Here is a 26866-nt window from a genome sequence, read left to right on the forward strand (position 1 = left end):
GATCGGCTGATCCTTCCTGCCCCCCTGGCCTAAATTAAAGGGACACCAGGAGGGAAGAGGTAAATGTGTCGATATATGCTTTTAAAGTTTTTTTGCCAAGAATATGGGTAACGACCACCAGATGTGACCTGGCCAATGTTGGGTAGTGGCTCATGTCTCTCTTCCCCCATTCTTGGGGACAAGAAGTTATTTCCTCATCAGGAAGCACTTTCTATGGAACAGTCTGAACAGCTTGATTGGCTCTACATCCAATGTTAAAACAGAAAACAATTGGTTTGTGTAAAGCCACCCTAACATGCAAAAGATTAACAAATATTAAACTAGTAATTTACTAGTCTGGGGTAAAGTCGTCCTCACTCGCAAATACGGATGCTTACTCATTCAGTTTACTATATGTACTAGGCAACAAATATTTGCAAAATTAAACATAGTTAAGCTGGTGTTGTGATAAAACCAAAAAAAGCATACAAATGTAGTGCATTAAGGTTACATTATTTAATAGATTAAAATCCATTAGTAATAAAAATGCACTCACAAAAAGAGTGGCCCAAAATTCAGTCCTCTGTATGGCGACAAACAATCAGTATTTTGGATTTCAGAGGACTATATTTTGAACCACAGATGACCACTGTTCATTCAATATCATTGTGAATGCATTTTGTTAATATTAGATTTTAGGCCATCAGAGTGAAGTAAATGCACAAGCTGGATCCACTCTTGATGGTTTCATCTCTATCAGTTGTGACGGTCGTATTTAAGTCATGATGTAGAGCTGCAAGATTTGGGTTATACTATTCAAACAGATTATTTAGTTTTTCCCCCCCTTTTGCCCATCTATTAAATTTAAAAGGCTGTTTTATTTGCACATCTGACGACTCATTTCATACAGTAAGACCCCCTTTCACGCGGAGCCTCCACGGGCATCAGCGGTAAAGTGGCGCTATTCGGCCATTAGCAGGGCTGTTTTTACCCCCCGCTAGTGGCCGAAAAGGGGTTAAATCATGGCGCTGCCCCATTGTTTTCAATGGGCAGGAGTGGTGGAGGAGTGGTGTATTCACTGCTCCTCCACCGCTGCAAAGAAGCTGCTGGCAGGACTTTTTGTGACGCTTGGCCAGCGCAGCGCCCCAGTGTGAAAGCACTCAGGCTTTCACACTGGGTTTGCAGCTGAGGCTTTTTTTTAGCACTGTAGCACCTGAGAAACACCTCAGTGTGAAAGGGGTCTTAAAGAGGAACTGCAGTCTGCTCACATAATTTGTAATGAAAACTTTTCTATTCTGAAGCTTCCCTCCAACCACTTTGCATATTATTTTATATATACGCTGCAGAAATCTCCCACCTCTGAGTCTGGCTGCAACCATTTTAACTGTGGGCAGTTGAAGCTGCTGCCTGTTCACTTCCTGGATTTACACAAACACACACCTTCAGCACCGCAGCTCTCATTGGCCCTCTTATGACTCACTGAAGGGTTGGAAGCATTACAGTTCGGTAAATCAAACAAACTGTACCCCACATATAATGTGTATTTGTGTAATTATATGTGTATATATATATATATATATATATATATATATATATATATATATATATATACACACACACACACACACACACACACACACACACACACACACACACACATACATACATACATACATACATACACTAGGTGAAAATTATCCATAAAAAAAAAAAAAAAAAAAAAACGCGAGAGGAGTGGCATGCTGCGTCATTGCGTTGCCATCCTGGGAGAGAGAGATTGGGCGTTCACTAGTCAGCCGGCTTTTTATGTAAGTGCAACAACCAGCGCACGCCAATGTACGTCCTATTTTTGAAGAGGGATATCTCGGTAACGGCAGCAGCTGCTGCCACAACCAAGATATCCATCTCTTCAGGAGCCGGTCGTCTGTATGATAACGGTGGTCTCCGCGGCGGGCTTGCGGTAAGATCACCGTTATCGGCGGCGGGAGCGGTGCCACCCCACCTCCCGCCGCTTACCGGAGCCGTCGGTAGCGGCGGAGGCGATCGGGTTCTTTTCCTAGCAGGGTATAGAGACGAGTGGGGCCAAGATGGCCCCCACTCGTCTCTATACCATAGGAGGGCAGAAGCAATGTCAAAACATCACTTCCACCCTTACCTCTTAAAAAGGTATATTTTTTTCAAATTATTTTTTTTTCCCCAAATCCAAATATGAGATCTGAGGACTTTTTGACCCCAGATTTCATATTTAAGAGGACCTGCCATGCTTTTTTCTATTACAAGGGATATTTACATTCCTTGTAATAGGAATAAAAGTGATCCTTTTTTTTTTAACTGTAAAAATAAAATCAATTAAAATTAATTTTAAAAAAAAAAGTAGGTTTTTAAAAACACCCCGTCACAATGAGCTTCTGCGCAGAAGCGAGCGCATACGTGAGTAGAGCTCGCATATGAAAACGGCGGTCAAACCACACATGTGAGGTATTGCCACGATCGGTAGAGCGAGAGCAATAATTCTAGCCCTAGACCTCCTCTAACGCAAAAAACGCAACCTGTAGAATTTTTTAAATGTCGCTTATGGAGATTTTTGAGGCTAAAACTTTGACGCCATTCCACGAGCGGGCGCAATTTTGAAGCGTGACATGTTGGGTATCAATTTACTTGACGTAACATTATCTTTCAGAATATAGAAAAAAATTGGTCTTATTTTTTTATTCAAAAAAGTGATTTTTTTTTCCAAAAAAAAAAGTGCGCTTGTAAGACCGCTGCGTAAGTACGGTGTGAAAAAAAATATTGCAATGACCGCCATTTTATTCTCTATGGTGTTAGAAAAAAAAATACAATATAAAATTGTTGGGGGTTCTAAGTAATTTTCTAGTAAAAAAACTGTTTTAAACATGTAAACACCGAGTCTGAAAAAGAGGCCTGGTCCTTAAGTGGTTAAATAAAACCTGTGTGTTTTGAATTGCACTATGGTGAGCTTTCCTTTTGTGGCTAAATTTGCCTTGTACATGACAACTGGATAACAGCATCGCCTTGGCTTTGATTGGTGGGTGTCCTGCCTAATACATACAAAGAATCCACTGTGTGCCGGTATTTCAACATCCCTTGTATAAAGGCCCTGGTCGGGTTGATAGCCGCAAGCACAATCAGCTTGCCCTCTAGTAAGCACACATTTTGTGTGGTGGATTTTCAAGTCTGTAGCGGTGTTTGGGAGCCGTTCCAACCAGTTTGAATATTCAAGATATGCACATTCACTTACGGTTGATGGACTTTATTGTGTATAATCCTTAATTGAGTTTATATTGAATCTGTGGTTTATTCACCTATTATATATATATATATATATATATATATATATATATATATATATATATATATATATATATATATATAATCACTTACTAGCGTTGCTTTTTTTTTTTTTTTTTTTTTTTCTACCCCACATATAATTTAATGCCGAAAATCTGGAATAAATTCAGAACACTGCAGCACGTCACAGGGTTTACTAGGTTTAGTCCTATATGGCACAACAACCGAAACAAAGAGATAGAGAAATTGCAATATAGTCAAAAATGGCAACAGTATGGGGTTAACTGTTATATCAAATATTTCTAAATGCAGAGCGGTGTTCCTTTTCTGCCCTCCAGTCAGAATTACAGTTCCCCATGTCCATGCAGTTTTATTATTTCCAACTCCAGCATGCGATTAAGGCTCAAAAAGATGTTGAGGCATGGGTACAAAGCCCTGCCTCTATTTTTAACTACAGGGATATCCTCTTACAAGAGCTTTATATCATGCAGCTATGCTATGTTACTTAATGTGTTCCTTCCGGATTCTACCCATAAGGTGATATCCCAATGGGAGCAGGATGTTGGGTCCTTTGAGGAGTAGCAATAGGAGGCATTAATAGCGCTTTCACACTGTTCTATAAATGTTGCCCAGCCTCTGTCACAGTTGTACATACTCCTACGGGGTCATTACACCCCCCGCCAAGTTGGCTAGAATGGGAGTGTGTGACGACCCATCATGTACCTGTTGTATGAGGGACCACAGTGATGTAATACATCTATTGTCTATATATTGCCCAAAATTACATGTTTACTGGAAGGAGGTTATAGGGATCAATAACCTGGTTTTCCAGGTTTGGATTAGAGAGGATCCCAAACAAGGTCTGTTAGATATCATAGATGATGTTATGATAGAGGAGACCCCTAAGTAGGCAATAGCTAGGGCCCTTTCTCAGGCCCCGAAAGCGTATTCTGCAACACTGGAAATCTACAGAACCCCCTACGGTGAGGGAGTGGATAGACCAAATGGGTAACACTTTGAGGCTAGAAAAAAATATTTACCATCATAGGGGCAAGCTGTGGAAAACCTGGTTGGGCGTTCCCGATGGATCTTGTTCTAGACCGATTGTTTTATATATATATATATATATATATATATATATATAAAACAATCTCCTTTTGGATCTCTGCACATGCCACGTGGTGATGCTTACTGTTTCTATCATGTACAGATTATTACTGCCTATGCTGGTTTTCTACTCTCGGTATTCTACGTAGAGCTAAGGATTGTGAATGTAAAACAAATTGTATTGCTCTGGAGCCTATAATGGATTGGTTATATTTGTTTAATAAAATTTGTCTTGAGATCAAAAAAAAAAAAAAAAAAAACCCTTACTTTATTTAGGTCTGCCACTGATATTTATCAGGGCAGTTTAAACAAGTCCCCATATAGTATATTCATGTCAATTTCCTTTTGTATTGTGCTGACAGTTGGTAGACACCATACATCACATGTGTCTCTTTGTGATCTGTTGTTACAGCTTCAATGAGACACGTGTTTTGGAGTCCTCCATGAAAATAGATTTTTATTTTCATTTATCTTTATTTACTTTTTCTATGATGTGTGTCTTTTATAGGTTTGGTCACTTTGATTTTGCACATGCACTCACATGACCAAAGAACAAAAGTTTCTCCTCCTGAATCCGCAACTATTTACAGTTAGCAGATCCTTCGAGAAGCAGAATAAACTCAGCGATTAGTAAAAAAACCTCATTCTCAGTTTTAAACACACAGGGTATATAGCATTCAAAGCATTGACTAACATTACCATGTCCAAACTACTCCAGATTTGGTCAGTGCGAGGGAAAACTGAGCTCCACACTCAATCTGACACACTCCCTGTCCATTCAGTCTTTCTATATTCTGGGGAACATTGCATCCCTCACTGCCTCCACGGCCTAGCTTTCCAAAGTCTCCATCACCCCAAGAGAACACCAGTCCTGGAAAAAGAAACAAGTTAAAAGGAAATCAGTAAGAAACTGGATGCAAAACACTGACACAGAATACATAATAAAGTTAACCACTTGCCGACCACCCGCCGCAGCTATACTGCAGCAAGGTGGCTCGGCTGAGCGAATCGCCGTAGGTGTATGTCGTTTTGTGCACTAGCCGGGGTGGCTGACAGGGGATGACAAAGGATCTGATCTTCCAGCTAAGCAGGAAGATGGATCTCTGTTGTCCCAGTCAGACCGTCCCCCATACAGTTAGTAAACTCACACAGGGAACATCGTTAACCTCTTGATAGTCACCGATTCCCTGCCAGTGTCATTTATACAGTGATCAGTGCATACTTTTTATCACTGATCAATGTAATAAAGTGTCCGATCTGTCCGCTGCAATGTCCCAGTCCAGCTAAAAAGCTGATCACTGCCATTACTAGTAAAATAAATAAATAAAATAAATAAAAATGCCATAAATCTTTACCCATTTTGTACACGCTATAACTTTTGCGCAAACCAGTATATGCTTGTTTTTTTTTATCAATATATAGCAAAATACATATTGGCCTAAGCTGATGAAGAAATTCGATTTTTTTTTTATTTGGTATGTTTTATATCAGAAAGTAATAAATATTGGTTCTTGTTCAAAAAATTGTTTTTTTTTTTGTTTATACCCAAAAAAAAAAAAAAAAAAAAAAAAAAAACACAGAAAGGTGATCAAATACCATCAAAAGAAAGCGCCATTTGGGGGGGGGGGTATTTTATTAGGGTACAGCGCCGCACGAGCGCGCAATTGCCAGTTAAAGTAACGCAGTGCCTTATTGCACAAAACGGCCGGGTCATCAAGGGGACAAATCCTTCTGGTCCTATAAGTGGATGTAGAGCTGAAATAAACAAAACAAACCCTCTACGACAAAGTCATAATGAGCTAGTATGCTTCACATACTCGTTATAAAATACTTACCTTAGATCAAAGCTGTTTCAGCAGTCCCTGCACAACGCAGTGACCAGCGACATGTCTCCCATGAGTTATTTCCGAGCGCCAAAGCCTCAATGTCACTACCGCAAGCATTCGCGTGGGAGCCACCGGTCACAGCACAGCTGCTGAAGAAATGGCACGAGCGGGCCGTTTCTTCAGTATGCATGCGCTGATCCCGGTGCAAGCGTATAAGGTAAATATCTCCTAAACCCGTGCAGGTTTAGGAGATATTTAGGCCTCATGTACACTGCTGTTGGTAAAACGGACGTTTAGGAGCAGTTGGGCATTTTTTTCAGCTGCCCCTGAACTCTCCTCTATGTTATCTTATCAGTACATGTACACAGGGCCGTTTATAGTCGTTTCTAGGAAGTTGAGTTTAGAAGCAGTTTATGGAACACAAAAAAAAAAATTTGTTTAGGACTGATGTTCAGAGGCATTTGAAACGCCAAATGTCTGTAACAGCCTGTAAACATTTAATTTTAATAAAAAATAAAAATAAAAAAATGTTAAACGCTAGAAGCAAAACGCGCCTAAATGGATGTTTTTAGATGTCGGTTTCTAGCTGTCAAGTTAAATCATTCAGGAGAGGTTAAACAACATCCTGTGTACATGAAGCACCACAGTACCTACAGGCAAGCCTTATTATAGGCTTACCTGTAGGTACAAGTGGTGTACATAGGTTTACAACCACTTAGACCAGCTTTGGAACCGGGTTTCTATATAGTTTGATTAATATTTTGATTATGTTTAATTAGGATATAGAACTGCTGTGTACAGTTACTCTTAATAAAAACAAATATGGGAAGTATGTGACCAAAAAGTCATAACATTTTATAGAACCAAACTATTATCTTACTAAAGCTTTACATTTTATTTTGTGAAAGATTACATTACTACACTGCCATTCTGGGAAACCAGCTTTGAAATATTTTCTTGTATGCCGATGGAGTTACTATCGGTGTATACTTTAAAGGATCCAAGTCTTTTCTGCATAAATGATAAATAGGAACATACCTTCATCTGTCAAGGCCAGCGTCTGAGCATCTCTGCTCCCACATGCCACCTGTATGACCCTATGGCCAAGCAGTACTTTCACCTGAAAAGGCAAGCAACAGTTAGACAAAAAAAATCTTCCCAAAGAGGATTTCCACTTCTAAAAACGCACCAAAAGCTTCAACATGTTGACCTCAGGTAGTTAAATTCAGCATATTTAAATTTTAAATGTGCATTGGTGTGGACATCAGCAAAGATTAACATAGGCAAAAATCTTTATATAAAAGAACTGTAAACATATTGTACATCTTAAAAAATATATATATATTATTCAATGCCCTTTTAAAAAAAAAAAAACTGTAAAAGGACCACACTGCAATATGCTAGGGAAACCCCTTTTAAAGAGCTGGTTTAGTCTATTAGCTTTTTTCCAGTTTCAGAACCCAAGCCAAAGCTATGCATCTAGGAGCTTTAAAAGTGTTTATTACACTATCATTTCATATTCCTGATAATGCATCTGCTGTACCATGTTGTATCTGTTAAAATGTGTTCTGTCCTTTTCTCTTGCTTCCTTTGTGTAAAATGCCTTGTGATCCTGCCAGTTCCCCTGCTTTCCCAATTCAAACTGACCACAGTAGGGCATGGAAGTGCATCCATCCCAGTGTGGTCAGTTTTCTAGCTGTGCTGGGAGTATAGCCTGTCTGTTCTCCAATGGGTAGCCTTGTGCTGGCACACTCCCCTGCTAAATGCTGGGAAAAATCAATTTGCTGCTGTTTCGCCTCCTGCTGACACACCCCTCTGGAGTCTCTACCCTCACCTCATCAAACCCATTATGCAGATGAAAGCAGAAGTTATGCGATTATATATATAAAAAATAATAATAATATATACATACACACTATATACCGTTTCTTGCAAAAGTGAGTACACCCCTCACATTTTTTTTTTTAAACATTTTATTCTATCTTTTAATGTGACAACACTGAAGAAATGACACTTTCCTACAATGTAAAGTAGTGAGTGTACAGTGTGAATAACAGTGTAAATTTGCTGTCTTCCCAAAATAACTCAACACAGCCATTATTGTCTAAACCACTGGCAACAAAAATGAGTATTGCGTCTATCTGAATGGTCATTTGAATGATGCAAAACAACAAAGCAGGTCTTAAAGATCTGGATCTCTAGTTATTTTAAGTGATTACTCTGTGTACAGCCAGTTTGATTTTGGAAACCTGGAGTAAAAGCCACACAGAGGGGGGGCGTGGCCTGCAGCGGCATGGAGTAGGACGCTCTTTCTGTGAGCTCCGGCTGCCCTTTATCCGTTCTTCTATCCTTGCGGACCCCTTTGGATCCTTTACCCGGAGAACGGCGCTACCTCCACCGGGAGCACCGTGAGCCCGAATGTCGCCGCCAAAAAAGTCCCAGGGAGCCCTAGCGAAGCTGGGAAGGTTCCGTGCTGATGCCCCGGACCTCGTGGAGGAAGATGGCGTCGCTCCGGGCCCGGCTGCTGACAATCCTCCGTCGGGCGACACGGCACGCATCCTCGAGGCTGTGACCCTCTGCCGCACCTCTCTCACCTCCAGGATCGAGGAGGTGAAGGTTGACATCTCCCTCATTCGCCAGGACATGCACAAGCTGCGCGAGAGGGTCGGGGAGACGGAGCGCAGGCTGGGCCAGGTGGAGGATGACATCCCCCCCCTCCAAATATCCACCGAAAGACTGCAGCATCAGCTATCCACTGTCCTAGCTAAGCAGGACGAGCTCGAGAACAGGATGAGACGCTCCAACCTTCGTTTTGTGGGGCTGCCTGAGAAGGCAGAAGGCAATGATCCCCCAGCATTCCTAGAGCGTCTACTGATCGCCAATTTTGGTCGGGAGGCCTTCTCACTTACCTTTGCGGTCGAGCGTGCCCACCGCCTGGCCTCTAGACCCCCGCCTCCTGGTGCTCCACCACGCACTTTCATCGCGAAGATGCTCAATTACCGCGACCGGGACGCGGTTCTCCGCCTCACCAGGGAGAAAGGTAACATCCCATATGAAGATAAGCGTATAGCGGTGTTCCCAGACTTCTCTGCAGAGATCCAGAAGAAGAGGGCTCAATTCACGGAAGTCAAGCGCCAGCTCCGCACCCGCCATCTGGTATACGCTATGATGTTCCCTGCACGGCTCCGTGTAGTGCGGGACGGCAAAGCTCACTTTTTTGAGGATCCCTCGGCTGCCCTTTCCTGGCTGGAACAACGCCCTGATGATGCCCCTGCTTGACTGATGGCCTCCGTGTGTCTGGGCCCTGTCTGTAATGTCTCCTTATGATGGCCGGCTTCATCCCATGCAGTGAGTAACTTTGCACTTTTGCCACCTTCCCCCGTTTTGCTGGCCCCCCTCCCTCTCCTTGATCCCTGGTTGCCTTTCTCGTGTGCCCCTGATCAATATTTGCATGCCCCTGCTTCAGCCGCATGTTCTCCCTTTTTGTTTTGCTAAACATGGGTCCCACCGTTCCTTAGACATTTTGGCAGCCGGGAAAATGGGCACTGGTATTGACTGAGACTTTCCCATGCCGTGTCCCCCTACCCAGCTGCACAGCACAGTTGACTTTTGTTCGCCCCTTCCCCCATTTGGGAGTGTGTCTGGCCATTCTCGCTCTGCGGATCTGGATTTTCCTCCTGCGGTCCGGGATGGCTGGGCGCGGTCCCTCCTGTCACTCCAAAGTGTGTTTCCCTGGCCGGCCTCAGTTTCCATGTGGCTACTGGACTACTGTGTGTTTTGCCTGCCTTGCCGGTCCAGTGTAGGTGCTGTTCTGCTCTACTCTACCAGTTATAGTTTTTGTTCAATGTTTATGCACCATGCCCTTTTTATGTTTGTATTCTCTAATCCATGTCTGCTAATTGTCCTTTTGTTTGCCCCTGTGCCTTCACCGCTGCGGGGGTTGTCCCTGACCCTGGTATTTACTAGACGGGCAGCCCCTGCACAGGGTGGTGGTGGCGCGTCAGCCTTAGCCGCTTTCCCTTGCGGGGGCTCCCCGATGGGGGTTGCTGGGTCTTTATGGCCAACATATGTCTCCTTATTCCTGAATTGCACCTTCCAGTTGTTATGGCTTCCCTTAAGGTAGTCACGTGGAACGTGCGTGGCCTGCGGGAAAAATCAAAGAGGGTTGCGGTGCTCTCCCATCTTAAACAGATGAGGGCTGATATCATGGTACTTACCGAGACACATATCACGGGTCAGTTACAGCTATCCCTTAAAAAACCTTGGGTGGGGTGGATGTACCATGCCCCCTTTACTAGTAATTCCAGCGGGGTAGCTGTACTTGTAGCCAAGTCCGTTCAGTTTTGCCTTCATGATTTATGCTCTGACAGGCGGGGTCGCTATTTATTCCTGCACATCACGGCAGGGGGTCTTGAATTTTTGCTCTTAGCTTTTTACATTCCCCCACCCTTCCAGTTTGAGGTCCTCCAGCACGGTGTTAATTTTATGTTGCGGCACCCAACGTTGCCGTCGCTATGGTTGGGGGATTTTAACTCTGCGGTGTCCCCTGCCTTGGATAGACTCACCCGCTCCCAAGCCCCCTCCTCTCCCCCGGTTCGGACCAGGTTCGGCAACTTTTTAGCCGAATTTGCTCTGACGGACGTTTGGAGGTATAAACACCCCTCCCGCAGGGAGTATTCCTGTTTCACGCCAGCGCATGATGCAATGTCCAGGATAGACCTGATTCTGTGTTCCCCTACCCTGCTTCCGTGTCTTTTGGAGGCGGAGATTGGGACTCGGGTCTTGTCTGATCATTCGCCGTGTTGGGCTCGGCTTCGCCTGCCCTCCACACCGGCTTCCCGTTTGTGGAGATTGAACCCGTTCTGGCTGACGGCTCTCCCTGATTTGGAGGCTGTCCAGAGGGAATGGGTTCATTATTTTCAGACAAATGCGGACTCTGCACCATTCGGGCTGGTTTGGGAGGCTTTTAAATTGCATGCCCGTATGTTTATGTCCACACGCATTAACCAGTTCAAGAAATCCTCGGGGCTCGCTATCCAGCAAGCTGAGGAGCTGCTGGTGGAGCTGGAAGGCGCATTTTTGGCGCATCCCACCCCCTCCAACTCCTCTAAGTTAAGACTACAGTCTAGGCTTACTGACCAACTACACCTGGATAGAGCGGGGAGAAAGATTTTCTTTACCAAACAAAAAGTCTATGAATATGGGGAGAGGGCAGGGGGTCTACTGGCTTATTTGGCTCGCCTGGACCATGGCCCCCCGGTTGTGGTCCAGCTCGTGTCTGCGGCGGGAATCACGCTGTCGGATCCACAGGAGGTAGCCCAGGAGTTTCGGCGCTTTTTTGCCGACCTGTACACTTCTGAGGCCTCTGGCTCCTTGGATGACTTGCGTGCCCTACTGCAGACGGTGGATTTCCCTGTCCTCTCCGAATCGCAGGTGGAGCTTTTGGAGGCTCCCATTACCGAGGACTGCATAGCGGAGGCTATAGCATGTTTGCCACCTTCTAAGGCCCCGGGGTCAGACGGCCTCCCCAGGGAGTTTTATAATCAATTTCAGGAGACCCTACTCCCTAAGCTCTGCCGGCTATACGCTCATGTTTTTGAAACCGGTGTACTCCCCCGTTCCATGAGTGAGGCGCTGCTTGTCCTCATCCCTAAGCCTGGCAAGGACCCTCTCTACCCTGACTCCTACCGCCCCATCTCGCTCCTGCAGCTGGACGTGAAGATTTTGGCCAAAATCCTCGCCCTCAGGCTTAATAAGGTGATACTCCATCTCATACACACTGATCAGACCGGCTTTATGCCCCGCAAAAACACGGCCTTCAACTTACGCAGACTGTTTATGAATTTACAGGCTTCCCATGACAACGTGGGTACTAGGGTGGTTGTTAGTCTGGATGCCGCAAAGGCGTTTGATTCGGTGGAGTGGGGGTACCTGTGGGAGTGCCTACACAGCTATGGCTTTGGCCCTAAATTTGTGCGCTGGATACAGCTTCTCTATCAGGCCCCCACTGCCCGAGTTCTCGTCAATGGTCAGATCTCTAGTCCCTTCCCTTTGAAGAGGGGCACCCAGCAGGGATGCCCCATCTCACCCATGCTGTACGCGCTGGCGGTGGAGCCCTTGGCTCTGGCCATCAGAGCACACCCGGATATCCACGGTCTCCGCAAGGGTCAACTATCGGAGGTACTTAGCCTCTATGCGGATGACATGTTGCTATATCTGGAGGATGCCGGCCCCTCCTTGGCGGCGGTTTTGGAGGTGGTTGGTCGTTTTGGGGTTTTTTCGGGTCTTCGCATTAATTGGTCAAAATCACAAATTCTCCCTATCGACCCCGCCGCCCCCACGTGTACGCAAGCCTCCTTGCCTCTCGAGCGCACGGACCGCATTAAGTACCTCGGCATTCACTGCTCTCGTTCCCTCACAGACTACATTAATTTTAACCTCGAGCCCCTTTTCCATCTGCTGAAACGGAAGACCCAGGTTTGGTCCAGGCTCCCTCTCGGGGTCATGGGCCGCTTGGGTCTTTTCAAAATGATTCTCCTCCCCAAACTCCTGTACGTCTTTTGGCATGCCCCAATCCGTATACCGTCGCGATTATTCCGTGATATGGAATCGATCCTTAACTCCTTTGTCTGGGGCTCTTCCAGGCACAAGCTGGCCTGGCAGACCCTCAAATGTCCGGTCCGTCTTGGCGGCGCTGCGCTTCCCGACCTAGAGACGTACTACCTGGCCTCCCAACTCTCTCATTTTTATTACCTGAACATGCATGACAAGCTGAGATACTCCCTCCTGGTGTGTACCTCGGTGGCGGATATCATTGCGCACCCCTTTCAAATACTTTTTTGTAAACATAGAGCTAGCCCTGTTACGAACTGCCAGCGTGTCATGATTGCGCACCACTGCCGATTGTGGGGTGTGGCGCGGTCTAGGTCCGGGGCACCCCCCCTGCATGCACATACGCCTCTCTGGGATAACCTCGATATCCCGGAGCTGTTGGGAATCCCGGATTATAAACTGTGGATATGTAAAGGGGTTATCTATGTCTCTCACTTCTACACACCTCAGGGTATTAAGACCTTCCAGGCACTTAAAGATGAGTTTGGCCTCCCGAATCAGGTGTTTTTCCGTTACCTTCAGGTCCGCCACGCCCTACAGGCTCAATTTGGGAATTCGCCTCCGATTCTGGAATGTACCCCCTTGGCGGGCCTGGTTACTGGCAACGACTCTTATAAGCTTACGTCCACTATTTATGCACACCTCCTTGCTCCTCGGGTTACGGCCCACGCATATAGTCTCAAACCTAAATGGGAAGTTGATGTTGGCCCTCTGGAGGATGAGCAGTGGGGTGAGATACTATCGGTATCGGTGGAGGTGTCCCCCAAAATGTCGGATAGATTGACGCATTTATACGTACTTCACCGGGCCTACATCACCCCTGGGCGGCTATCTAAATACAGACAAGGATTTGACCCTGCATGTCCCCGCTGTGGTGATCAGGCCAGTACATTTTATCATCTTATTTGGACTTGCCCTCCCGTCCAGAGGTATTGGGCTCAGATAGTCCAGTTCCTACATGACCATATGGGGTCCCCCCTCACGCTCTGCCCAAGACAATGTATACTCGGTCTCCTTCCCCTTCAAGATGAAAATAAATATCTTAGAATATTCCTACAAGAGACCCTCTTTGCTGCCAGGATGCAGATAGCCAGATTGTGGCTCAGACCGGATCCCCCAACGCTCCAGCAGTGGCTGAGAGCTGTAAACCAAACGCTACCCTATAAGAGACTCATTTATGCTAACCGAGGTTGCCCTATGAAATTTCATAAGATTTGGGATGAGTGGATGAATAGTCCTCATTGCTGCACTGGATAAATATTGTATGTGGTTGGTGGCAGTATTTCCCCTTGATATATTCGCCTTGAGACCCTGTTACATGTATATGTGTATTACCTATGGTTATGCTATTATGTACACTGTATTTTCCAGGCTATCCTGCTTGACATGGAATGTGTGTGTTTTTTTTTTTTTGCTTTTCCATGGTGCTTGGCGCTTGTTGCGCCTTCCCCCCCCCCCCCCCCCCCACTTATGTTTGAGTATTGCTCTGTAGTCCTTTTTTTTTTATGTATGCTCAATAAACTCTACTCTGGTTAAAAAAAAAGCCACACAGAATTTCCACCTATTAGTAGAATCAAATCTTCACACATTTAAGAAAGAAATCACTTTCACCCTTACCATTTTAGGCTTCAGCTGCGTTGTATTGTCACCATGGCCCAGACGGCCATACTCTCCCAATCCCCATGTATACAGCTCCCCACTAGATGTGATTGCAGCACTATGGGAGCTTCCACAGGCGATGTCTCGGATACGCTTACTCTTCAGTGCTTCCACCAGACGAGGTTTGTCACAGTTCCTGAATAAATGTCAACAGCTTATCTTAATAACATCAGTCAGTGCCAGTAAATGTCATAATATGCATGAATTTAGGTACACATTTATACAGCTAAAAGAAAAATATTCTTACATCCTACTGAAATGTCCAAGCTTGCCATCATCTCCTTCTCCCCAAGAGAAAATTTTTCCATCCACAGTTAAAGCCATTGCATGTCTTCCACCTGAAATATGGATGTGTATGAGTACAAAGATGCACATGCACGGTCATAGTCCTATCTTCATACATAAAAACACTGCTACAGGTATAAAGTGCAAGCAACTAGATCCCTGCAACTTCTAAACGCCTGCACTTTTTTTTAAATGGGAGTCTCTAAAAACAGGACAGACACTTTTGGCCAGGCATACCTGAGTGAACAGCCACTTTTTTCACCACATAGTTGCTGAGAGCAGTCATCTGTCGAGGTATGGGCACAGTGCCACTTGAAATTCCTAAGCCCAGTCTTCCATTGGTGGCCTCTCCACATGCATACACTTTACCTTCGGCAGTAACTGAATAGTAAATATAACAGAAAATAAGCATGCGCAGCTCTATATAAAATGTTATAATAGCAAAATAGATGAAGCCAGAATAACAGACCATTCATTAAGGCAATGAACAAAAGAATTTTGTTAATCTATTGAGCTGAGAGCAGCGCATTTTGACAATATTTGGAGACATAATTGGAGGGATAGCGCTGCCACAATATCCTTTTCCACTCAATTCCTGCAAAAATTACAAGTCAACAAAGGAGACCAAAACCCACAACAAAATAGCCATTTTAATATCAAGTAGTCTTTGAGAGAGAAAAGGAGTGCAAGTTACATGGTAGCATCAAAATCAAAAGACAATTCTACTTGTCCAACAGATTTGTCAGTTCTCCAAACTGACAAATCTGCTGGGGTTTTCTACACATTACTGCTTTCTGCATTAATTAAAAAGATTTGAGTTTAATGGGGAGGGGGGTTGATGCTAAATGGCCCTACAGGGTCAAATCTCGGCCAATGAAGCAGGAAATGGTTGAGAGTCGATCCATGTATGGGCAGAATGAATTTACAAAGTTGATCAATTGATCAGCTTGGGTACAACAAGCCTGCCGAGTGTTACATGTGATTACTGCTAGCAGCTGGTATAGCCTCTAGCAATAATCACCGTCTCCCCCTAGCTGGGATGGCTTCCCCACCTGGAGAATATAATGGGTGGGAGGGATTCCCCTGTCAACACTGTCTGTGGTTGCAGGAAAGAAATTAGTTCCGTGTATGGCTGGTCTAACCTGTGTGTCAATGCACACATGGGAGTTTACAAGAGTTTAGAGGAAGCAGCGCCTTTAGAGGCAGAAAAAAAAAAAAGTCACTTGCATGTTCTGAAGGGGAGCATTTCAGATGAAAAAAGCACAAATGCACATAAAACATGCCAACCCTAGGTATGTTTATGCATGTTCTTGGGTTAATACATTCTAATGGCCAGAATAAATAATCTGCCCAACAGAATGCATAAATGGCAAATGTGTGAACAAGCAAACACACAAAACGTGCATACAAAAACACAGCTTTTATTGCATTTGTTTCTGCTGCTTTTCTCCTGTAAGGAGAAAAGTCGTCCAAAGAATAAAGTGTGCATGTAGACTAAAAGGGTACTTGAACTCAAAAAGCGAAGACTTTCTATATTATAGGAACATCAAGAAATGTTAACTCTGCCCAAGCAGTACCCCCATTGTCCTTGCTGGAGGCTCTGATGAGGGGAAGCAAAGCCTTGTCTCTACCAATATGTCTGTCTCCACACAGACAGAACAAGGCTTAGCAAGTGCATAATGAGAAAATAAAATCAGCTACTGGGAGATCACAGGTAATACTGATGACTAGTCTTTTGCCCCTTTTCCTGCTTTTGGGCACAGACTTCAGAGCTCATTTCCTCTTTACCACAGCAAGTAGGGGACACAGTTGTGTAACGGTATATATGCCAAAACCACAGTCAGCTCAGAACTCTTAAACTTGAAGCACTGTAATGCAATAAAAACTGCACCTGCAAATAGACTTTTAGATCCACCAGCAACCTGTACAACATTGAGAGCTGAAAGAGTCTCTGAAAAGGATGGAACTTTGATCTGCAAGGTAAAAAAACAAAAAAACAAAAAACAATTTTATCATAGTTGAAATGTTTTGTGATATCATCCTCCAGCCTTTCCACCTCAGCTAATCAGAGGAAGCCTTGTTTTCATTGCTAAAAAAATATAAAAGACTTCCTCTGAATGGCTGAGAAGTACTCAGCCTGCCTGATGCTACTTATAGTATGATACAGCGCTCACAGAAGATGCATCACTTAGTAAAGAAGATAGTGGTTTTGGGCCAGCCGCAATTATTTAATCTGACAGAAAACCCAGACTTAGGCTTCACAGTTTTCCACTTGTCCAGACATGGTCTACCAGAAACGTGGAACCATTTGCCTTTTACAATAGGTTTACTGTGTTCATTGCCATAGGATGCCTTGTATTAACTTATTTGTTTAAATAACCCAAGTCAATCATTTATAAACATATCTGTCCCAATAAAAGATATGGAATGAAGAAGCCTTTCACCCTCCATTATAAGGCTAAAGCTGGCCATAAACTGTACAAATTTTGGCTGGTTCCTGAGCAACTGGCTAAAATTAACTCTGTGGCCTTAATGCCTTGACTGAAAAATTGAGTTGAGGCTCGTCAGACGAAAAGCTGCTGCATCCAGGCAAATTCAGCTGTTGTTCGGGTAGTTTGCACTTTATTATCAGCTGTCCAGTAGATGACCAAACACACTGGGTTACATCTGGTATGGATGGGTGTAGGGGATTTGCATCAGTCACAGAAACCCAATAACAAACCAATTCTGGTAAGCAAATTTGTACTGGATACTTTCACCAGTAGAAAAGCTGGCTAGGACCCACTGAAACATCAACATTGCATGTTGGGCAGTACTTTCCTCCCCATTGTTAATAAATAATTTTTCAGCACCTTCTTTTGAGTTTTTTTGGATGGTTTACTTGACATACCAGGGTCTATCCGCCACTGCATCAACTTTGTACAGCCCTGTATGATGCTCACGTGGTGATGAGAGTTATATTTGCTGTATCATTCTCCTGTAAGCCAAAGTTGATGGGATGCCACACCACCATAGGTTGTGTCTGACAGCCTGGGCACCCAGGAAGTGGGCTGAATGATGGCCAACAGCTGGAAAACCAGCAGCAGTGAAGGATGGCCAAAGATGCAATAGACAGCTTTGCAGCATTAAAGGCAACAACCTTTATTTATTTTTGAGGTGTTGATTTGCTAAAACTGGAGTGCTAAAACTGATGCAGCTGTGCATGGTAGCTTCTACTTTCAGCTTGTTCAATTATGCTTTGACAAAAGAATGGAAGCGGTTTGGTTCCTACAGAAAGCTGCACCAGATTTTGCACTCTCTGGTTTCATTAAATCATCTCCGAGGTTGTTTTTTTTTTTTTTTTTTGAAAGGTAAGGAGAAAAAAAAAAAAAGCAGCTGCTGTGAAGCATCTTAACGTGAGCTCAAATGCAAACTGAAATGTGCTGCTTTTGCTTAATCGCTACACAAGCTCTAAAATATCCTAAGTTCGTATCAAGTGAAGACCTGCAAACATCCTCTATCTACACTGTCAATACCCACATGGAAGCTGAGCATATAGATACAACACAACAGCTAATAGTACGATACACTGCATCAGATCTTACCTTAGAACCTTTCAGTCCTCCCAGCTGATCCTTGTCATTCAAACCCCACACAAAAACCTTGGTTCTGATTGTTGCTGCAGATTCTGAAGCCGCTACTTTTTTCCTGACAAAGCTAAACAGACACAGCTTGTTCATCTACTATTATACCATAAAGCTAAACTGCATTCTAATATTCAATCAGCTATCACAACTCTCTACAAGAAAAATATAGAGCATTCACAGTGAGCACATCGGTGGGGCTTTTTTTTACTTGTACATCAAATTGCATTGCGAAAAAAGAGCTGTAAAAAGACAAATCAAGTGCATCACTGCAAACCACGGCCTAATGATCACTGCCAAATATACAGAATTACAAAAAAATATGTATATTTATTTCAGGCAATTATAAATAGCTTTCTATTTAGCTTAAATATAGAAGAAAACACCTGCAGTAATTCCCCGAGGTGGTGAGCAGTTGGTGCACTGGCTTGTAGGGTCCTCCTAGCACCCTAGCAAACATGTGGATAAAATAAAGCCAGTAGCTCAATATTCCACAGTGAATACATTTATTAATCCAGGTGTGGTACAAAATACAGGGCTTACGTGTTTTGGCGTGTAGCCTTACTCATAGCCGTAAAATCCACAGAACAATATTTTACCTACATACATATGCAGATACAAACCCTGCCCCTACCAACACAGCCTATGGATTAATTAATTTATTAATTGCGGAAGATTGAGCTGCCGGCTTTCTTTTATTTACATGCTTTCTATTTAGGCAGCACTTGTCATACTATTCTGTCACAAAGAAATAAGGTTTTAAAATCATCTCATTTCCACAGATACAGAAAAATAAATATGCACATCACTGTCACTATCTGAACTGGAAAAGTGGTGGGGACACCCAATACGTATTTTATAAATGTTCATGGTATACCGCTGACATAATCCTTGAAGTGGACTAAAAGGAAATGGTGTCCGAGAGGACAACTGCTAAGCACAAGCACCGACACCTGGAAGGGGAAGGGATCACATATTGGAAGTATTAGGTAAGTCATTTCACTTTCTTGGGTCAAGACAGCAATGTGAGCCTAAAAAGGGGAAAGTGTGTTTTATTCTTATTTTTTTTTACCGGGGGGAGGGGGGGGTCATAATTTGAGAGATGCTGTTGCACTCTCATGTATGGCCAAAACAGACTCGCTTTAAAAATAATACCAATACATTAAAAGTCTCCCCCTAAAACATCAACAGGAATGGGCAGTGTACGTGCAACAAATACAGAATATCATCACAACTTTAATTCCTTCAAATCCAGCAGGAAATGTGTCAGTACAAGTAGTTATTACCATATACCTCGCACACAAAGAAGTTGACAATTTTATGATTATTATTAAAAAAATGTTTTTTGTTTTTTTTTATTCTTCTAGTACTTACCTGCCAGTGCTAGTTTTATCATCATCCTCTTCTTCATTATCAGAGGCAAGAAATGGAACTGTTGCTAGATCCTCATCATCTGCTCGGATCTGTCCGATAATGCTCAGCTCGTGGATTTTACAGTCAATGCCAGAGCTCCGACACTGCTTAATGGCAATCTCAATATATCTGTGATACTAAAGTGGATGAGAAAAAAAAAAAAATAGCACATTAGCATAAAATTCAAAACACAAAGAACACTGTTAAAAATGCAGCTGCAGGACCCACTTACCTCGGTACAGTCACTAAGCAGCAACACACTCATGTCTATAGGATTTATGTTGATTGTTTTTAATTCTATGAGGTTATTAAGAGAGTTTCCCCCTAAAATAATTAAAAGAGTGTGCATAAACCTGATGTATAGATAATAAAAAACAAGTGATTAAAGAAGATGTGATCGCATTTAATTTAAGTGATACTATACCTTTGTTTTTTGGTACTTTATAAAACACAATGTATTCATTTACTTGAAAACTGCAGAATGAGAATTAAAAACACTACAATGCCATTTTTTTCGTCCATTGAGGGACACAGCTCTAATAAAACATAGGGATATATGGCCGCCTACAAAAGAATTGGACACTAGGCAAAGAAACAAACTGAAGGCCTGCCCTGCCCCTTTAAGGGTATAACCCTTCCCAATTCAAATCTCACCAGTTATACTCTGTGTCCAAGAATGAAAGTCTCCTTCCTCTCTGCTGGATTTTTCACTTTAACTGGAAAAATTTCTATCAACAGCTACTTATAGATTGATACTGGATATACTGATATTGTGGAAGTTTCCCCAGTCAACCAACAGTGCCAGGAGATTCATGCCAGATATATTGTATATCCAAATCAAGAACGGCGCTGTCCCCACCTTTACAGTTCCACTAGAGTACATCTAAAATCGGGAGATGAGGCAGCCGTGGAGGCTCTTGTTTTCAATGCTATAATAATATCGGCAACATGTGAGTGTGATACTTGGCTTTTTACTTATTTATTGGATTTAATAAACGTTAATGCACTAGAGCTGGTGTGCGCTCTCTTGCTCTGCATTTTATGCCAGATATATTGACACCCCACTGCTCGGTGCTCTGGTCGCTTCCTGCGCACGGTCTGCTATTACTAGACACACCACTTCAAACACCCATCACTGCTTTGTGTGCCCCAGGCTGTAAGGTGGTGGATACCGCTCTCACAGGGAGTGACAGCTGCTCACTTTGGTACATTGCTGGCATTTTCAGTAGAAAAGAGCCAATTTTTCTACAGACTGCTACCTGCAATTATATTTGCCACTCTGCCTCTTCTGTTTAACCCTTGGGTACATTTCTTTGGCTCTCTGATTATTCCTGAAGAGAGCAACAGTTTCTTCTTGAAAAGTCTATTTCTTTTTTTGTTGTGCCCATTTTCCAAAAGAAAGAGCAATCATGCTGAGGCTGTAGACAAATTGTTCCTGGTAGTGTTTGTAATGTATGGAAAGCAAAATCTAGTGCAGGAAAGGATGGTGCAACTTGTGTTTCTAGCAAGTCTAGGGGCTGAAAAGTTTATTTAGCGCATCCTTATCAGGCGTTCCTCCTTCTCCATATCTTACAAAGGATTTTTTTTCTTCTGTTATGAAAGGATTTAGGTCTCTGCTGGAGAAAGCTGTTGCTGCACCTGCTCACAAAAGGTTTAAATGCCCACAATCTTCTTCACCTGCAGCCTCTGATGAAGAGTGAGCTGTCAGCAATTATATTGGCAAATATCAGACACTAATCTCTTTCTGTGGAGGTGGGAGCCAGTCCAGATTTTCAGTCCCTCTTTGTCAAAGCACCAGGGAAGAAAGAGTCTCCCTTTTTTTAAAACAAGGCTGTGCGGTCAATTTTAACCACTTAAGGTCCAAGCTTCTTTCTGAGATTTGTTGTTTACAAAAGTTAAACAGTTTTTTTTTGGGCTAGAAAATTACTTACTAATTTTTTTTAGAATTACAAAATAAAACCGTAAAGTTAGCTCAATTTTTTTATTTTTTTTTATTGTGAAAGATAATGCAACGCAAAGTAAATTTATAGCCAACAATGTCACACTTCAAAATAGCACCCGCTCGCGGAATGGCGACAAACTTTTACCCTTAAAAATCTCCATAGGCGACGTTTAAAAAAATCTTACAAGTTGCTTGTTTTGAGTTACAGAGGAGGTCTAGGGCTACCTCACATGTGTGGTTTGAACATCGTTTTCATATGCGGGCGCTAGTCACGTATGCATTCGCTTCTGCACGTGAGCTCGTCGGGACGGGGCGCGTTTAAAAAAAAAAAAAAAATGTTCTTCTTTATTTTACTGTTCTTTTTTTTTTACAGTTTTAAAAAAAAATAAAAACCTGTCACTTTTATTCCTATTACAAGGAATGTAAACATTCCTTGTAATAGAAAAAAGCATGACAGGTCCTCTTAAATGAAAAAATAAATAATGGCCCTTTAAGAGCTATGGGCGAAAGTGCCGTTTTGACGTCAGTTCCACCCTGAAGTGATATGGAGACGTCGTCTCTATACCCAGGCAAGGGACACATGCGATCACCTCCGCCACTGCCGATGGCTCCGGATTGCGGCAGGGGGCCCCCCTCTCCCACTACCAATAAAAGTGATGTCGCAGAGAATCCGTCGCAGGAACCACTCTTATCGGAAACCAGACCGCTCACTGAAGATGAGGATACCGCGGTTACGGCAGCTAGCTGCTGCCATATCGACGATATCCTCCTTCAAAGTACTGACGTATATTGGTGTGAGTCGGTCCGGAAGTGGTTAAAAACATGGAGGATTTTGCGGTTACTACTGCTACAGTGTCTAGACTCCCATAACCTTGGACATGCTGCAAAGGTTTTTTCATCTTTTAACTTATTTTAGTTAAATTAATCTATAAAGACTAGAAATTTCTGGGCAGGGAACTCCTGGTTACTAAACAATTTAAGAGACACTGTCCTTTCCAAAAGATTTTGTGAAAAAAATAAATAAAAAATGCTCTACTCCACCTTAAGGGTTGATTTTCCAGTATATCATGTTATTAAAGTCCAGCCTAAGACGAAAATCTCTAAGTCTACTTATGGGCACAATCTAAGACTTACCCATCTAACCTTGTAATGCAAAACTCACTATACATACCTTTTCTTAAGCAGATCCAGTCCGGTTTACAGCGGCTACTCCAGCTCTGTGCAGGACAGACATCAGCCATAGACTTACTATAGGGCTTCTGCACCCGCCTACACAGAGAAGCCACCGCTGACAGCTCAGCGCGAGATTGGATCGGCTTCAGAAAAGCTATGTACAGCGATTTTTGCTTAACAGGGCTAGATAGGTTAGTCTTAGATTTTGGCTGCGAGTAGATATAGAGATTTTAGTTTTAGACTGGACTTACACTTTAAAAGGCATTGACCATTATTGTTGATTCTCTGACCTTGGCTACTTGGACAAAAATCACTTATGCCCTGTACACGCGACCGGTTTTCCGTCAGAATAAACTTGCTTCAGAGCATGCGTTGTTTTTGCTACGTCGGAACAGCATACAGGCTAGGGATTTTCCCTATAGGAATTGGGTCCCTTGGAATAATTTAGAACATGTTCTCTTTCTAGGTCCCTCAAAATTTGACGTAAAAAGTCAGATGGGGCATACACACGAGCGGAATATATGATGAAAAGCTCCCGTCTGACTTTTTCTGTCGGACATTCCGCTCGTGTGTACATGGCATAACTGTGCATCAAGCAGGCACGCTGTGTGACCCTCATTTTATTGATTGCATTGACCAGATGACCATCTTGTTTTATGTGCAATGCAGTACTGGATACCTGCCATTTCTTTGCACACCTACGGTTAGTATAAAACGTATGTGGCTGGGATTGCAAAGAAAGTGCTGCAACTCACAGCACACACTTGGACAAGCAACCTACATAACAACTTCGGACAAAATGTTATACTGAAATGTAACCCTAAAGCGTTCTGTGAAGAGGGTCCCGCAAAAATGGGAAACCCTCTAAAAAGGTGGATTTCCTAAAAAATTATTCTTTATTTTGGCCAACATTCCCATACCTGATACAACTACAAGAGAAGGCATGTAACTGCTATCTGCAGGATCTACGATCATCATCAATCTGTGCACTAGAACATCTGGGAAAATCTCCAACCGTATCCAGTGCTGTTGAGAAAAACAAAAAACACACAAAGTGATCACATGCCCAGTTTCTGCTACCATAGGATTTATCTTTAAACTGTATATTCCACTTTTGCAGTCAAATTTGATAAAACCCCAACAGAAAGGCTAATGACTGGTACACAGGGGCCAAATATCGTCCGGTTTAACAGAAATCGGTGGACTTTCAGCCATTGTGTACAGGAGTGTGCTCAACAGAAGACGGAGTACCCTCCGACTTCTGTCAAAGCAGCATGCTGGAAAACTGTTGGAGGACCAGTGTGCTCATGCGGGGGAGGTGGGTTGGTGACAGTCCCCCTGTCAGAATACAATAGCTCACCTGGGAGATCACAGTACTAAAATTGCATAGTTAGTGCAATAAAACGAGGTTAAAACGAAAAAAGAAAAAAATACCTATGTGTGACAGGCTTTAGGAAAGACTGAGTTTCTTCTCATTAACATACAAGGCAGAAGGCAAAATTTCTAGATCAGTAACCTTTTGTTGGGACAGCTTATAGTCAAATGAGTTCACAACTGATGAGCACAGTACAGGCAGGGTTAATTAAAGCAAAGCTCCCCAGCCCCCCTTTATAAACAAAGAGAACAAAGTAGGATTTTTCAGTGCTGGAGTGAAAGGGGAACATGCAACACGTGTTATTTAGACGTGTAATCCTAATTTTGCTGCAAAAGTGGCAATACACAAGGTTTTATTGCAGTAAGTAATTAATAAACAGGTTACAAATACAAAGTGCAGTAATCCACAGAAATAAATCCAATTTTATTTTATGGACAAGGACCAGCAAAGGATTGTTTCCGATTGCAACGTTTTGCCAAATAGTTGTACATTGGTTTTATTTTTATTCATAAACCTTTAACTTGCCTTTCCTTGTGAGCCAGATGATTGCCAGCACTGATCACTACCATCAATAAGACGAGATGCTTGGTTTGCTGAAGAGGAAACATTCAGATTTTTCACAATCCTGGACCAATCATCCAGCAACATGCCCCTCTGGCCACTGTGCCGCCGCTTCAGTTGCTTTCCTGAACGTCCACAGAACACTGGAGACTGGCCTATATTAGATAAGATGAGTACTACTTTATTGTCATTGTATGCATACAACAAAAATTTACCAAGGTACTCTTTACACAGCAATTTGAATAAACATTTCTCAACAAAACCACATATACATACTCTTAACACATGCCCATATATTAATACAAAAGCCTTCAAATTCATATAGTTCACATTTTTATAGGCAATTCTGACACAAAAAAGGTATAAAACTATACCTGGCTCATTTATTCTTCCAAATGTATGCCTTGCATTGTGCTTCCTATTCTTAAAGCAGGTTTCACAGAAATCAAAGTCATCACAATTGCGACATTTAAATCGTGGCCCGTGAATTGGAAACATCTGACAGCCATCACAGCTGTAAAACAAGAATTAAAAAAAACAAAGTCCTTTAAAAGAAATAAAAAAATTGGCAGTTGATTAAGATACTCAGTGTTTAAGCAAACTATATTGATCTAGTTATGGTTTAGGTCTACTTTTAGAGAATATCGTTTTCACAATCTCTCAGCGCTGCTGATCTCTTACAGCCTCTCCTGGTCTAGAGTCACTTGCTTAAGCCCTGGTTCACATTGGTGCACTGTAACATGTCAAAATCGGGGGCAATTTTGGGGTGCGATTTCAACTGACCTCTATGCAGAAACCCGTACAGATGTCTGAAATCACAGCCGAAATTGGGACTGACACACGGGAGTGAAATTGTGCAAGATCAGCTGAACTTGCATGGCTTCATTCCCACAGCTCAGTGTGAACTTGGGCTTAAGCTGGGTTCACACTATTGCGAACTGGATGTGGGTTTCCCAGCATTCAATTCGCATGACAGTAGAGTGTGACATCACATTCTGGGGGGTGGCCATTGAGCGCACTGCAGAAGAGTCCTGTGTGTTCTTTGGCTCCGTTTCAGGTCCCAATTCAGCCAAAAATTCTGACCTATTTCAGACCTGGAACGGAACCCTGCTGCAAGCTGTGCCGCACACAGTGTGAACCCAGCCTAGGTTTTAGCTTCGTTGCCACCATTAATGCAGAGTTTCACCCAGAAATGGAACCTCCGCTGGTCCGGTTCCTCCCCCCTCCAGTGTCACATTTGGGAGGGTGGGCTAAGATACCCACTTCCTGCGAAAGATTGCCACATCTGCGGCGATCTACGTCATGTCCGGGCCCTCCTCTGTCCCCTTCCCCGCTGTCTTCTGGGAGACACACAGGTCCCAGAAGACAGCAGGGACCACTCAAAACGAGCAGCATGACTCACGCATGCGCAGTAGGGAACCAGGCTGTGAATAACTTCGATTCCCTTACTGAAGATGCCGGCGCCTCAAGCCGAGGGACAGGTTCGCTTTGGTTGAGGAAATCGGGGGGCGCCCTGGACAGGTGACTGTCCTTATATTAAAAAGTCAGTAGCTACAGTATCAGGCGGAACTCAGCTTTAAAGTGGTTGTAAACCCTTACAAACCACTTTGACCTACAGGTAAGCCTAGATTAAGGCTTACCTGTAGGTCCAAGAAATATCTCCTAAACCTACACGGTTTAGGAGATATTTGCCGAAAGACAGGCACCACTGTCTGCGGCGCATGCACCGTAGACAGCGGCACACTGAGCGAGTCGCAGTTAAACGGCATTATGCCGCGAGTGGCGGCTCCCGTGCACATGCGCGGGAGTCACGTCATCGCGGCTCCGATGATTTGACAGCGCCGGAGCAGCGAGACCCACCAAGATGATGGATGCTCCGGACTACAGGGGACAGCGGTGACTTTGCTGGCTCCTGTGTCAGGTAAGTGACACATAATGGACTACTAAACATTGCATAGTAGTCCATTATGCTTTACCTTTGCAGGGAATCAAAGAGGAAGTA

General features: G+C 43.4%; 1 protein-coding gene across 8 annotated transcripts in view; it reads right to left on the reverse strand.

Moving 5' to 3' along the window:
* The window catches only part of HERC2 (HECT and RLD domain containing E3 ubiquitin protein ligase 2), a 232709-nt gene that overhangs the window by 65241 nt on the left and 140602 nt on the right, over positions 1-26866 (reverse strand). For all 8 annotated transcript variants that reach the window (XM_077482785.1, XM_077482784.1, XM_077482781.1 and 5 more), the window contains 12 exons: positions 25239-25378; positions 24829-25019; positions 23849-23954; positions 20046-20137; positions 19775-19950; positions 18362-18473; positions 16669-16750; positions 15015-15158; positions 14740-14830; positions 14451-14628; positions 7260-7341; positions 5095-5266 (listed from right to left, as the gene is read on the reverse strand). In XM_077482785.1, the coding sequence (XP_077338911.1) occupies positions 5095-5266; positions 7260-7341; positions 14451-14628; positions 14740-14830; positions 15015-15158; positions 16669-16750; positions 18362-18473; positions 19775-19950; positions 20046-20137; positions 23849-23954; positions 24829-25019; positions 25239-25378 (1566 nt within the window). The remainder of the gene's footprint in view (positions 1-5094; positions 5267-7259; positions 7342-14450; positions 14629-14739; positions 14831-15014; positions 15159-16668; positions 16751-18361; positions 18474-19774; positions 19951-20045; positions 20138-23848; positions 23955-24828; positions 25020-25238; positions 25379-26866) is intronic.

The sequence above is a fragment of the Lithobates pipiens genome, unplaced genomic scaffold (assembly GCF_037356315.1).
Source record: "Lithobates pipiens isolate NorthernLeopardFrog02 unplaced genomic scaffold, aLitPip1_a1.2 Scaffold_16, whole genome shotgun sequence".
Taxonomy (NCBI): Eukaryota; Metazoa; Chordata; class Amphibia; order Anura; family Ranidae; genus Lithobates; species Lithobates pipiens.